Here is a 15,716-nt window from a genome sequence, read left to right on the forward strand (position 1 = left end):
AAAAAATCAATCACATAATCCATTTTGACCTTAACGGAAAAACAATTTATTAACAAATTGTGGAATCAAATCTTATAGTTACAGAACTCAAGATAATTAAAGTATCAATTTCACATTAAAAGAGCACAAAAGATCACTTCCAAGAATTTGTTCAATGAGGTCTTCCAATAATTTTTTCCACTTAGAGGCTGTAGCTAAGACTTTATGCAGGACTTCAAAAGATGAAACCAAGAATGTAGGAAATTCTACAATAACTTTAAGGCAAAATTTTGTATCTAATATAATGTCTCTTTCACTAATTTTACTGACTACCACACCGAAAGAAAAAAGAGTAAAAAAGAGAGTTACAGGAGCACGTAGATATGCAAAAATAGTACTTGAATCTATTGTAGTACCTGACAAAAGTAATGCTATAGTCAACAGTAGGAGTTTGCGATCTGTAACAGCTCAAGCTGCAAAATAACAGTTAGCCATCCTAATAGTTTTTTTTTCCATTATTACAGATATTTGGGTTGATGGAAGTTTTATCCATATTTTAATTTTTGAAGGAAAATGAATTTCACGCCTCCTACTAATTAGTTGAATTTCATAAGAGAACAAATCAACTTCAAAGAATGAAACCATAGAAAAGAGGGAACATTTTTGACATTTTACTGAAACAGTCCACATGAAGAACAAAGAAGACAAGAGCAAGAGAAAACAATACACCATCCAAAAAGCATGCTATCATACTTTCTTCTGTTAAGGCTTTAAAAGGAAATCATCAAAATCTACTTACCATTATAAACACCACATGGCTCCATGTAATCATCATCCTTCTGCTAACAAGCTGATTTCGAAAAGCTAGTGCTACGTACGCACCATCAGGGGAAACAAAAGGTGTCACCTTTCTCTTAGACCTTCTTGGTCTCCAATATTCATTCCATTTCTGCTTAAAGATGTTTCACACCTTCACAAAAAAAAAAAAAAAAGAAAGGTGAAATTAAAGGAGGACATTAGAAGCCTTTTGCACTGTTTATTGTTCTTATTTGAGGTAGAACAGAATATGTGACGCTGCATCCATTTTCCATCAATCACAAAACTCATTAGAACTAACAAATATTATGGCCAATAGGATTTTTTTGTACAATTCTTTCGGAAATGAGTGATCAGACAACATTTTGCTCATAAATTAGAAAATCTCAAAATGTTCTCTCAAAGGTCAAAACTAAACTTAAATTTAGTTTGAAAACTTCAGAGTACTCATTTCTATTTCATAAGCAACAAAACACCAATTTCTCGACTTGAATCCGCACCACACACCATAGTACAGAATTTCCTCAAAGTACAAAAAAGAAATAAAAGTAAAAAACTGCAGCAGACTTTGAATGCGAATGGAAGGCGTAGCCGATTGGTTAGGAGCTTTCGCTCCTTGCCGCTGCTAGCACTCCAACTCATAATTAATATTTAATAATTGGTAATGTTGATTTTTTTTTTTGGAAATTAGATTAATTAAGACAAATTTACACAAATCACATACATAAGATTCAAATCCAAGATCTCTTTGTTGGAAGCTAAAGCTCCCAACTAATAGACCAATATGAGCTGCGTAACAATGATGATTTAGCTTTAGGGAAACCCAAAATTCTTTTTTTAAAGGCACATTATAATAATGAGCTTGTTTAATACGTAAACACGCAGAAGAATTGTGCTCACAAAAAAAATTTAAAAGAAGTGAAACCGGAGCATAGAAATCCAGTTTCTCACCTGGTTTCTTATGAAACCGGATTACAAAAAGTAGAATAAACTAAGCTTGTTTTGTCTTAAGATTATCAATCTTATATGTTTAAGTGCATTATTCTCATAAGCATATTTGAGAGCAAAAATATTAGCCTTCACATTTGTATGGAGAACAACAACCATATCACTAAAACATAGCCTTTCAATGCATTGTAAATGACTTCTCCATAATTATCACAAAGAGTCCAAACTTCTTTAAAGATGAATCTATGCTTACTTGACGAATTGATGCCATTGTAGATAACTAGAGGTGAATATTTAATAGAGACTTGAGAGAGAAGCTTATACGAAGAGCATGAGAACAAATCAATCCATCAGGAATTAATGAACACATAACCTAGCTTAGATCTTATAAGAAGATCATATCAGCTATTCAACCAAGCATTAGATAGACCAAAACTAGGAAGATCCTTGAGATCAATTTGAAAAATGCGATCATTAAAGTTCACTAAGACATCATTTGGTACATGTTTCTTATTGCTTCATAAAGCGACTTTCTAGTAAAAAATTTCTTGAACTAAAAATTTTTATACTAAAAAGCTAATTTAAAAAACAGTAAGCAAGTCATCCCAAATGAAGCCTAACTTGTTCAAAGGTCCAATATTATCTCTAAGCTTTCCCTCAAGAATTCTAATAGAGTTGATGTCCCCTAAATTCTCCAGGAAATGTCAATATAGTTAATAATCTTCATCAAAGTATTCTAAATTTTTTGGAGCCAAAGAAATCCACCTTGTCAGGAGAAGTTGAGGCAAGCTATAAGAGAATAAAATTAGATCTTTGATGCATCCAATTTGATCCAAATTCTAACATATGGGAGACCCTCAACATTATCACAACAATCCATATTGACAAAGACTTCACATCCTCTTATGGTTAGAGGGTCAGGTAGTTTGTAAATTTGGATTTTGATTTGGAATAAGAATAAGAATTTTATATAATGTAAGTGCGGAAAATTGTTGCACTAAAAAAATTTATCCTCTATACAAAGGCCCTCAAATTCAAGCTATGAGCGTTATGTAAAATATGAATAATTTAAATTTAGAGTTAGGAAGTACGAGGCCAACAATGAAGAACTTCAAATTGAACATGATCATTGACAAGATAAAGGAGCATAATATGACAACACTTTGTTTAAGCGGCGAAGATAAAGGCATGACAAGGATTGGTAGCATAGTCTAGATTTAAGTTGCATAAGATTGACATTGAGTAGTAGGGATGTATTCGAGGCATTGGTAGACTTGTAAGGTATTTGATGTTGACAGAAATAAAATATTTTAAGAGTGGAAGAAGTTTACTTACTAAGCATTGGACAATCATGAAGATCTTTTCCTATTTGGTGGGTTGTATGATGGAAAACATTGGTGGCTATGGCGTGTGGAACAACTATCATAATCATGAGCAAAAATATTACAAACCAAGCAAGCTGAAGGATTCCAATCATATAAAATTTCCTTTAGGACATTATAGACATTATGATTGATAAAGAATTTCCTCAAGTAAAAGGGAAGAAGGGGGATATTTTGAGCACACTCTAATAAATATAATACATGATTTGGGGGCTATATAGTGATCAACAAAAAAGGGAGCACTAATTTTACTGACAATCCTACAAATTCCCCTTCTCTCTCTCTCTCTCTCTCTCTCTCTCTCTCTCTCTCTCTCTCTCTGCGGCTGAAAGGAGGCGGAACAGGGCAGGGACAGGAGGAGGGGAGTTCGGCCGACTGGAGGTTTGGCTTCTGAACCGAATCGGGACAGGTAGGGGCGGCCTGGATTTAGCGTAGATGGAGGTGGTGAGATAGGGGAGATCGGGAGCTCTTCGTGGAAGGAGAAGAGGGCTGTGGCTTTAACGGGATCGGGGAAGGTTGGGGTTTGCGAATAGGAGTCGTGGGAGAGATCAGAGAGTGTCGTGTGTGGAGCTTGCGAGTGGGCAGAGGTGGAGTTCGTGGCCGCTGGTGTTCCGACAGAGGAGTGGAGGCAGTGACGGGAGAGGAGGAGAGGTATCGGGAGAGGAAGAGCTGCAGCGATCGTGGATGTCGAAGCCTTCAGTTGGTGCAGTATTTAACGACGCGAGGGGTCGTTTGACCGAGGCAGGCCGCAGGAATCTCGCCAGGAACGTCGTCTGGATTTGCGGGATTTGATCAGTTCGGCGCCGAATCGACGTGATTCCGGGATTCAACGGACATGAGGTGAGCTGCTTTTTCTCTTTTTTTGTTCTATTGGTTAATACTTAGAGGTCAACACCATACACTTTCTATCAAAATATGCGATACGAGAGAATTTGAATGGAAAGAAGCCTTTCGAGAGTCAACGTGTCAAGATTATATTTGAGTTTCCATAGCTTCCTAAAAATCACAAGAAGAGATCCATTGAAAAATCACTTACCATAACAATGGCATAAACAACTAAGTCAAGATCCCATGAGATAGTTCTTATAAGACAAAATAAACTTGCAGTTCACAACAATCTCTACTATTAAGTAAATTTTGTTTGCACTAAAATGTACCAAATAAGCTTATGGGATTTTGAAAATTTAGCCTCATAATTTATATAAATCATAGCTATTTCATTGAACTTTGCCTAAATTGAAATTTAAAAGACATCAATTTGGATAAAACATATTTGCAGCAAGCATTAGAAGTACAAACAATAGCCCATGTCAGCCATACACTAGTTTAATAAATTATTTGGTGGCCAAGGCTTCTTTTGTGAATTACACTTATGTGAATGCAAATTAGCTCCTTTTCTTTTCTTCTATATTTTCACTTCTACCAACTACAACTTCCATCAACATTTCAAATTTTTATTCAAATAATTCCAGTTCTGCTAACTCATACTCTATTGTAATAAATGCAAGCAAGCCAAAAACACTGAGAACATCCAAAGAAGCATCATTGTATGGTCTCCAAGGAACTATGATATGTTCACTGGATGCTTTTCAATCAAGTTAAAGAACTCCTCCCCTATTCCAAAGCCAAGCATTCTGGCCATGTCACTTGTCTTCGGCTCAGGTTTTGGGATCTTTTGCTGCTTCAACCAGGCATGCACAATAAATACCTTGTTCAGCACTAACAACTCCAGAGCCTCTGGGTTAAACACGATGCCTTTTGTCATGCTCATCTGTCATAAATTCCTTCCATAATCAGAAAGCTCGTTGTTAAGCAAAGCAAGGCAGTTGTAGAAAAAAGACTGTAAATTTCAAGGCACTGGAACATTTGATTTTTGGGTGTAATACTTGTAAGTTCAAAGCAAATGTTCCACATGTGCGATAAAGAGTAAGTTCTTATTATGTGCCTCTCTCTCACTCATTTCTTTGCCTTTCTTGCTACTTATCCAGTAATGCTTGCATAATATTTTTCTCATACTTGTCAGCATACTAAGCTAAATTTTTGTAAAAGCGAAAAAATATTTCAATCATGTAAGATAGCTCTATTCATTCTTATGGGATACCTATGAAGATTATGAAACTCTGAGGTGGAAAATATTCAAAATGTTTCTCTGGCTCACCAAAGCTTGTGTAATATGATGCAAAAGTACACAACAAACCTAAAAATATTGGTTGATTTTTAATGGCAATGGTCTTACTGCCAATTTGATTAGGTTTCAAAAACCTTTAAAGCTCTAAGCATACAATCAAAGTGAGTTAAACTAGCAGAAAATATAACTTATTTTTCATTCTCTAAGCTAAATTTGATTACCTGATGAGGAACAAGCATTGCCGCATATCGAGCAAGTTCTCCAGCTCTCCAGTCCAATACTACAAAAAACCAGGGAAACAAAGCATCATGCCTCACAAACCAAAGCCTAATATCAGGAAATTCTGATAGCTCACGATTGTCATATGGGTCTTCCCTTTCATAATTGATGGTGAAACCAACTGTCTTCTCTAAAATCAATGTTGGCTTAGCTGAAGTTCAAGGAAATGAATAAATAACAAAAATATATATACATTATTTGCCAAACTAATTTATTGTTAGTGAAGAGGTACCTCCATTGATTGTAAAAATGGGGGACAAATCAAGTTGTCGAATGATGTCATTATTAATGACAATTTCAATGCGCCCCTCAGTTGAAGGCAGTGGAGGTGCAACATTCTGGGTATCTATTGATGAAACAAGGTGCAATTAACTTGGCTCGTAATCAAGATTAGTAAACTGATAACACTTGTACAACAATAAGAATTAACATCATTAAATACATGACAAGGAGTTTTAAGAAACCCGACAGACAAGGAGCATATCTACAAGATCATGAAATGAACTATATTAGCAGGAATTTAGCTTGTTTCCTCGAGAAAACTTGCCAATGGAGGATTCTAAAGGTTCCTTGGTGGTGCATTATCATTCCTTGTTGGTGGGGAGAATTTTTATTAATTTCATTAACCATGACATCTCTACCTTCCGAAGTGCTTTTAATCATTCTCGATAAAATGGTATTTTGTGATAGATAACATTGCTATCTAAATGGTGTTGTTATTAACTTTCAAATACTAGAGGAATTTCATTCTCTTTTTGATATGACTCGCACAAAGTTTCAAACTCGTACTAAGATCTACTATTCAAAAACTCAAATTTCCTTCTAATGAACAACACCAATTACACATAATTTCAATCTTCTTCTTGATAAAATGATATTTTGTGATAGATAACATTGTTATCTAAATGGAGTTGCTGTTACCTTTCAAATATTAGAGCAATTTTCTTCTTTGTTTGATATGACTCACACAGAATTTCTAATCTGTACGAAGAACTAATCTTCAAAAACTCAAATCTGCTTCTAATGAATAACCCCAATTACAAACAGAATTTCAATTAATCATCATGAGAGAGAGGAGGAACAACATAGAACAAATTATAAGAAAAAAAAAATAAAGAGCTTGATTACCTTCAGCAGCTCCAGTTAAAGAAAGATCAAAATTTCCCGAAGGATTGAAAGCGACGGAGAGCGAAACATCAAGCTTAGAGCGATTTTGTGAAGAGGACGCGAGTTGGAATTGAAGCAAAGTTTTGAAGCTGAAACTAGGGTTTTTCCCACTTAAACATGAGAGAAGAGAGGGGTTACTGGCGACGGCCGCGAGCGACATCGATGATAATGGGAGCGGAAGCGGGGAGCAAGACCTCTTCTACTCGGGATAGCCATCGTTATCTCCTCGCAAAAGCTCGTGGCCAGTAATCCTGGGTACGTGCAAAACATTCAAAAAAATTTGTTTGTATGCTACTAACATATTTTCTTTTTATGAATTTTTTTTAAAGATTTTATAAATAGAATAATTGTTTCACCTATAAATAAATAAGATAATTTTGACTTTACATACACATAATTTTAAAATTGGAGAATTGCACCCATTACTTAATTACTCGAAAAAAATGTACGGAAGTTATTTACGTACTAAACTAATTCTAATATTAAATAAATGGGGGATTACTAAATTCTAGTATTAAATGTGGGATTCATAATGGTTCCTCTTATTTTTGGCAGGATGATTGGTTGAGTATTGACTTTATTGACACTTATTTCAATTCTCATACAACTTCTCTTAAAATCTCTAATTTCATAATTGATGGCAATTGGTCCATTAATCGTCTTAGGGATGTTCTTCTTCTTAACTTGATTAATATCATTTAGAACATTCCCATATCTACTGTTAGCAATGATCAAATGTTATTTAAACTTTCTCATAATGGTGAATTCGACATTAGTAAAGTGTGACACTACTTTAGAATTAAAAAGCAGAATATTCATATTTTTGGTCAAATTTGGAAATCCTATATTCCCTTGAACTATTCTTTGTTAGTTTGGAGAATGATGAAAGGTTTCCTTCCGGTTCATGTAAGGCTCGAAAGAGAGGTATTTACTTGGCCTCCATATGTCAATGTTTTAGTAGTATTATAACTATTAATCATGTTTTCATCCATGGCTGATGGCTGCCATGGTTTGGGTTACCATTAAGGATGGTTTAAGTATTTTCATTGATCTTCTTGCTATCAAAATCATGTGTTTTTTAAATATTGTGCTTATGAGCAATAACTTCTCTCAAAGAATGTTGACCATCCCCTTAACGATATTTTAGTTATTATGGAAAGAAAGAAACAACAACAAACATTTAGATATTAAGACGCATCACAAAAGGAGGGGTGCCGATTTACGTTGGGAAAGTCACCTACAAAAAATGGCAGAATGCCTTCACTGTCAAAAAGCCAGAAAACAAGCAAAAGGAGAAGAATTTCCAACTTCTGTACAAGAGGAGGGGCGCTGAATTGAGTAGGGAAACTCACCTACTCAAAAACAAAGGAAAGCTTCAACTGTCAGAGAGTTAGAAGGAGAAAAGGAGAATGTGCAAGTTTTCCCCTAGCCCGGGGGGGGCTATTTATAGCATTTTCAGAAAGAGGATAAGCTTCAAGAAGATTCTGGAATTTTTCAAATTTTTGTGAATTTTTCAGAATTTTCTGTAATTTTTTGAGATTTCTTTGATTAAAAAATGCATGTGGGCCCCACAGAAATTTGAAAAAAAAATAAAATCCAAACCGCATGGTTAATCGCGTGGCTAACCGTGCCAGAATGCGCGGGATGCGCCTGTTGGCGCGTGGCAGCGGCCGACTAGCCAGCTGGTTCGACCGCCTAGGCTAATTCAGGCCCAATTTTCGGCCCGGATGGTCTAAATTGGCCGTTTTGGGGTCCCCATACACATTTTTTGAAGTTCTAAACAAAATTTTGACACTTTTGGAGCTAAACGAGGCCTCTATAATCAAGTTTGAGCAAATTTATCATTTTTTTAACATAATTTTTTGTGATTCAGCCAATGCAAAATGTTAAAACTTATATTTTCGGACTTCTGTAGCTTCGACATCCGAAAATAGTGGGGCAACTGATATGTCATCAGAAAATTATCTTGATCGGGTAAGAACCTCGGGGCAAAAATCAAGTTGGAGACTTCAAAAATTAATTCTGTGATCATATGAACTCCGATTTTGGCAAACTTACTGTGGAACTGATCATCTTGGAAATAAGAACCCAACGACTCCAAAATTGACTCAATCTGAGCCCAAATGAGTCCAAATCAAAGACCTGAAGCACTGTTGGAAGGTTCAATCCATAATTTGGGTTAGCAAACGGCTTCCAAAATTAACATACTTATAGTTGAATCAAGCGGCTCGACGAGGCAAATCCAACGAGCCCAAGATCACCAAATTCCGACATCATTAAGACCTTCAAATGTCTGATGAACGATCCACGATCAAGGAATTCAATATCGGTCGTCCATTCAAACTACTCCTAATTCATTCCTGATCTCTCACATATTTATAGGTCATGCCACTTCAAAAATCTATAAATAGACCCCTCATTTATCTTGTGAGGGGGGTCGAAGCAAGAAGAAGAGAAGAAGAAGAAGAAGAAGAAGAAGAGAAGGATAAGAGGAAAGAAACTCCTCCTCGAGTCCTCGACCACCGCCGCCTGAATTCTTCCCGACGCTGGAATACTGCCCGACACCAATATTCTGCCCGACGCCAAAGTTTTATCCGACGTTCAAGCAACGTCGGAGTTCTGCCTGACATTCAAGCAATCCCAGAATTCCGCCCGACTTCCAAGTGACGTCGGAATTCCGCCTGACCTCCAAGGGACGTCGGAGTTCTGTCCGATTTCTAAGTGACTCTAGAGTTTTGCCCGAATACCATCCAACGCTGGAATTCTCCCCGGCCTCCAACTTATGTTGGACTTTTACCCGACTCTGGGCCTCCGCTCATTGCCAAATTTCTACCCGACACTGGACTTTCGCCTATTGTTGGACTTTCACTGGACATCTATCTAATGTTGGATTTTTTTCCACTACTGGACTTCTACCTGACGCCATCTTTCTGACCTCTTTCATCAGACAACAGTCCTTCTAACTAACATTGCCTGCCGACTACAGTCCTTCTAACCTCCATCGCCAGCTGACTACAGTCCTCCTGACTTATGTCGCCCACCGACTACAGTCCTTCCGACCTCCGTCGCCAGCCGACTACGGTCCACTTGAATTACGTCGCCCGCAAAATATAGTCCTTTCGACCTCCTTCGCCAGCCGACTATGGTCCTCCTGACTTACGTCGCCTTACGTCGCCCAACAACTACAGTCCTTCCGACCTCCGTCGCTCATCGACCACAATCCTTCTAACTTACTTCTGACTTATGTCGCCCACCGACTACAGTCCTCCCAATCTCCATCGCCAGCCGACTACGGTCCTTTTGACTTACGTCGCCCGCCGACTACAGTCCTTCCGACCTCCATCGCTCGCCGACTACGGTCTTTCTGACTTACGTAGCCCACCGACTGTAGCCCTTCGGGCCAAACAAACACATCATCAGTTATTCTCTATATTCTTACCATGTAATATACTCTGTAAAATGTACATCAAGCTAAGGCCTTCCGCCGAGGAAGGATCTCATTTATAATTAACTATAATACTAGTAGATTTATTTATACTGGGCCAGGCCCAATAGTTTTTCCCCCTATTCAAGGGTTTTCCACATAAAACTCTTGGTGTCCCATAAATGCAACACACCTCTCTTATCTGATTGCATGCCGGATTTTCGTACAACGCTAAGATGTTAAAGTTTATATTTCTCTACCACCGCGAATACTCTTGGACACAACAATATTATTACAAATATCTTAAAGCACTAATTCATTTTTCAATAAAATCCATTTAATACCAAAGATTTCAGCCAAAAGAGAGCCATGAGTGAGATTAGAGTGGAAATGATGGGAGAGAGAGAGAATGAGCTCAGATTTGGAGGATGCGGTGCTATTTTTGTCTGTTGAGCCTGTTGGGATATTTACTCGTCTCATTGTAAGGAATCCATATCCTATTCTGATTTCAAAGATTTTGTGTTTTTGGTATTTTTTTGCTCAAATTTATGTTTTCGTTTCTAAAAAGCGTGCATAACTTTGTATTGACAAAACTTTCACCACGTAACTTTTTATATGTTATAGAGATTGTGATTATGAGCATTTTGAGTATTTATTTAAGATTTTTCATAGGGTGATTTTAAAAATGCACCAATTTTTATCTACCCTAAAATTTATTTTGACGTCTAAAAATAGTAGTGTAGTATAATAAAAGTCTTAAAATGTCATTTTATACAATTCGTGATAATTTGGTACTTTTAAAAAAATATGCATTTTTTGCCTAATAAAATTCTTTGTTGTATAACGTTATGACATTTTGGCATCTTCTTGATTAAGCTCAATTATACATTATTTATTTCATTGTATTGAAAATGGATGTGGATATGTACTTGTGTAATAGCCGGTCGCTATTACAATTATAGTATTGAGTTAATAATCTACATGTGTGTAGCAAACAAGTAAAGACTGGTTGACCCATTGGTTGGAGACCGATTGACCTATAAAGAACGGTGAGCCGACGAGCTTTCCTTTAAATACTATGTTTTAGTGTTATTCTATACTAATTCACGTGATACACTAATTGAGAGTTATAAGGAGATTATTATTGTGCTGACGGGCAAAGGGTGATGACTCTATTTACTGAGCCAACGGTTTACTAACATTGATACTAACACTGAATAACACCATGATAGTCAGGACTTCTTACTTGTTTAGAGTGACTACTGAAATGCATGATTTTGAGGCATTATTCTTATTATTGTATGAATTTTTGCTACGACATGGATTTACTGTTGTTGTATTGTTCTGTTGCTCTTGCCACTTTATTATTATTGATATAGATACTGATACTATTTGATACTACTAATTCACTGTATTTATACTAAGTATGTGATATACAATATTTATTGAGCATGTGATATAGATATTAGCTTGAGAATGAGATACTAATTTAAATTTTATATATATAATGAATTGATAACATGTGTACATTTTTATATGATTTTAGTGTATTGATTGATTTTGACAGTCATTATTTTGATTTGATATTTTATTTTATTATAGAAATATAATTGATTTATGGATTTGACATTTGTACTGATTTACTATCTTTTGTATTATAGTTTTTTATTGTTTACATATTCTACTACTACTGCATTTGAGTTTTAGTATTGTTGCACTGATTTAATGATCATGTGAATGTAACTGCTATAATTTGACTATTGAAAAGCATATTACTCTTTTACCGTGCTTTGAATTTAATTATAGGTTTTGGTGACATGCTAGGCTTTTTAAGCTCATTATTTGTGGTTAAATGATTTCAGGTCAAGACAAGAAAGTAAGAGTGTGAGGATGGTTAGAATTCTTCAGGTTTTATTTCTTTTTATTATAGTCATGAGTAGTATATATGATTTTTAGGAATGAATATAAATGTGTACATTGATGTTTTAAATTATGGATTCTATTCTGTTATTTATTACTGATATATGACATTAGATAGCTCTGATTGTTGATTATTTAAAAGAATAAATGAATGATTCTCTAATTTAGATTTTGGGATATCATAGGTTGTGCCAGCCTTTTGACTAATTTGGGGAAACAGAATAAGGATTTGGTTTTGTTTAATATATATCTAATAATCCTAAATTCCTCCAAGGAAAGATTCAATTGGAAGCTGCTAGCCTTTTTTATGTTTGCCGATTTCTTTGGGGTGAAGGGTGGTTATTATAATTTTGTTCTCTTCTTTCTCTGTGTTTTGTTATCATTATATTCATTGCTGCTCTTTTGTCATATGTTGCGTCTTCTATAGGCTCTGTCATCTAATTTTGTAGCTCTTTTTTTTTTAGGTTTGTTCTTTCTGCATGTCTACTCTCTCATTTTGGTGCACATGCTTTTCTTGTTCTCTTTTGCAGGATTCAGTACTCATTCGTCACATCTTTGCGATCCTCTTTTGGCTGGTTGAATAAAGGAATTATATATATATATATATATGAAATTCTAAAAAACAACAATTTAATTGTAACTTATAATATCATAACTTATAACATCATAACTTATGTCATAATACTTAATACGATTATGATTAAATTGAAATTTTATTACTTAATGATTATAGTTAGCATGTCATTTCTTAGTATTTTTTCCATTAAAATTAACTCAGCCCAAACTAGGAAAATAAATTTATGCTAGAACATCAAAATATTTGTTAGCAAAATGCATTTCAGCAAATCTCAAAATCTAAAGGTTTGAACATGTATTAAAAAATATACAAATTTTTATTATGAGTTCTAACTAGTGTTCATAAAATAGTTGTAGAAAGTACATCACTGAGGTTCTAACTAGTATTCATCATGTTCATTAACAAATTTTTATTATTAGTTCACTAAATCAGTTAAAAACAAGCTTCTAATCATTTCAAAGATTGTGGTGAAGCTTTCATTTGAATTTCCTTGTTTGTCAGATATCAACAATTGGTTCCTATTGGAGAAATTATGAATAGATTTAAATTATTTCATTAATCAAACAAAACATAAAATATATTGTATCACCTTTAATGTCAAGTTCGATATGTCATATTTGTACTTCTAATTTCAAAATTTTAAGCATACATGCAATATGTAAATAATATTTTAAACTCATATGACTACTCACAAAGTAAATTGTATTTAAGAAAATACTAAATGTTAATGTAGAAATTCATATTCACAAAAAAACATTATGCATATTCATGTTACCCATCATAATTGCATAGTTCAAATGCAATGCTATCTCTAAGTTTAGCCATTTCATTTACACCTTCACCGTCATCGGCATCAAATTCGGCATCCAATATAGTAGTTTGCTTAGCTTGTTATCCTACTCCATATTGATATTCCTCTGGATGAACAAATTTTGTATCCACGTTGCATTCTTCAAATTCAGGATCCTTTCATGATATATTCGAATATAGTTATGTAGTGCCATGGTAATGACAACAATAAGATGTTGCTCTTAAAGAAATAATTAGGCATATCTCTTATAATTCTCCATTTTTATCCATACACCAAATGCACGATCAATTATACTTCGTAGTGATAAATGTCTACTATTAAAAATCTCTTAAAGCCCCCTTATTGGTCTACTACCTCTTCTAAAATTGGGTATGTGATATATTGTGTTCTTATAAGGCTTCAAAAATCCCATTTGTAGAGGGTAACCGACATTAACTTAGTAAAACTTGTACGTTCACATATATGTTATTTAATATACAATATACAAGAATAAATAAATATAAAAACATGATTGTATAAATTATGAATACCTGGAGATGATGTCGAAAAATTAAACTCTGGATCCATCACAACACATTGAAATATATAGGAATATTGTGTTGAACCCTCTCATCCATGTGCAAGAAATGTGAAACACATATTAAAATCACATGCATCCATAACATTTTACGTAGTTTAACGATGTCGTCATATATAAGCAAATTATTCTTTAACAAGGATATGTGTATCAACATGTGTGCCATCAATAACCCTATACATTCTTTAAAGTATGACATTATAATGTGTCATTCAAAATTTGTGATGAAATATCATGACAAAATTTATCTACTGGGCTAACAATCTCCATTGATAACCAAACTAATGCTTACAAACCAGTATAAAATTATCTATCAAACATCTTTATGGAGTACTGAAAATGTTCACATGTTGATCTAATTGACTTATCAAAGAAATATATATATAAGAAAATTCGATCAACATTTGAATATTTTCAACACTCTGTAGAGATGATTAGTAGATATTTCTATATAGGTTTGCAAGCAATAACTTGATTATCAATGGAGATTATTGGCTGAGTAGATACATTTTTTCATGATATTCCATCACTAATTCTAAATGACACACGATACATGCTATTCATGATATTAGTTTGGAAAATATCATCATCATCATCATCATCATATCATTATTATTATATACAAATATTTGATTACACTCGACCTCATAAGCCGTTAAATTGAAGAGCCTCAATTACAATGGCTATTTTTAACACAACAATCATCTCACTCCTACCACATACGAGAACCTTTAAAGCATTTCTTAAGTTAATTAGGCATAGCTAAGCAAGAAACTGATAACCTAACATCTACTTCTCCTAAAAAAGGCAGCAGTCTATAACATATCTTAACAAAGCCTTTTAATGCCATGTTGCCGCCTCACCTGCTCACGTTCATTGCTAGCATTCTTTGACGATGGGTGTGCATGTCGAGCAGTTCAAGCCTTGTATCCATTTGACTTGTCATAAGATAGTTCTCATTTTTATTCTTGCATTTGAATCAAAAACCTCTTTGGTTCATTATAGACTACGTCTCATCCTTCCCGTGGTTGATTATACTAAAATATTTAAACTTCCTAAGTTGGCTTTGGGTCGCCTTTGTTATTATTGAGTAGATATATATAGGTCGTGGGAGGAGTGGTCAATGGTTTTAGACCACAAGGTGTAGATAGTAGAAGACAATGGTGGAGAACTAACCTTTGATGAGCCGAATGGATGAAAGGCTTGAACTTCTCAGCATGCACACCCATCGTCAAAGAACGCTGGCCATGAATGTTAGCGGGTGAGGCTGTGACATGGAATTAAAAGTCTTTGTTAGGATATGCTACAGGCTGCGGCAATTTTTAGGAGAAATACTAGATGTTAGGTTAGGCATTGGTTGCTCATATATGCATAATTAGCCTAAGAAATGTTGTAGAATCGCTTGTACATGATAGGAGGGGGCTAATTGCTGTGTTAGACGTTGCCATTGTAGCTAAGGATTTCTAATTTAGGTGGCTTATGAGGTTGAGTGAAGGTTCTAGCTAGCCAAGGTGATGGACATGTGTGTTGAAGGTCAGGGAGAATAGGGCTTCTATGAGCTAACAAAAGGAGGATTTGCTTAGCCAAAAATGCGGGAGAGGGAGAACGGGACTCAGGCCTAGTTTCAATGAATTTTTTTAAATAAAATTTTAATGAAATATTTACCTTTCTAAAATTTAAAAGTTTTAAAATTAATTCAATATATAGT

General features: G+C 34.9%; 1 protein-coding gene across 1 annotated transcript; it reads right to left on the reverse strand.

The window, feature by feature from the left end:
- Window positions 1–4,689: 4,689 nt before the first annotated feature.
- LOC110104110 (protein CHLORORESPIRATORY REDUCTION 6, chloroplastic-like) lies at window positions 4,690–6,859 on the reverse strand. The gene is made up of 4 exons (XM_020833085.2): window positions 6,661–6,859; window positions 5,765–5,878; window positions 5,475–5,683; window positions 4,690–4,896 (listed from the first exon to the last, which is right to left on the reverse strand). Exons 1-4 carry the CDS (start codon window positions 6,857–6,859, stop codon window positions 4,690–4,692), a joined length of 729 nt encoding a protein of 242 aa, XP_020688744.1.
- Window positions 6,860–15,716: the final 8,857 nt, after the last annotated feature.

Source organism: Dendrobium catenatum, unplaced genomic scaffold (genome assembly GCF_001605985.2).
Source record: "Dendrobium catenatum unplaced genomic scaffold, ASM160598v2 fragScaff_scaffold_166, whole genome shotgun sequence".
Taxonomy (NCBI): Eukaryota; Viridiplantae; Streptophyta; class Magnoliopsida; order Asparagales; family Orchidaceae; genus Dendrobium; species Dendrobium catenatum.

Bases quoted from the DNA above. Each gene is read 5' to 3' on its own strand.
- LOC110104110 (XM_020833085.2), bottom strand. From the start codon at position 6,859: ATGTCGCTCGCGGCCGTCGCCAGTAACCCCTCTCTTCTCTCATGTTTA. The intron at 5,879-6,660 runs GTAATCAAGCTC...TTTCATCAATAG, and splicing joins TTTAACTGGAGCTGCTGAAG to ATACCCAGAATGTTGCACCT. The intron at 5,684-5,764 runs GTACCTCTTCAC...CTTGAACTTCAG, and splicing joins CATTTTTACAATCAATGGAG to CTAAGCCAACATTGATTTTA.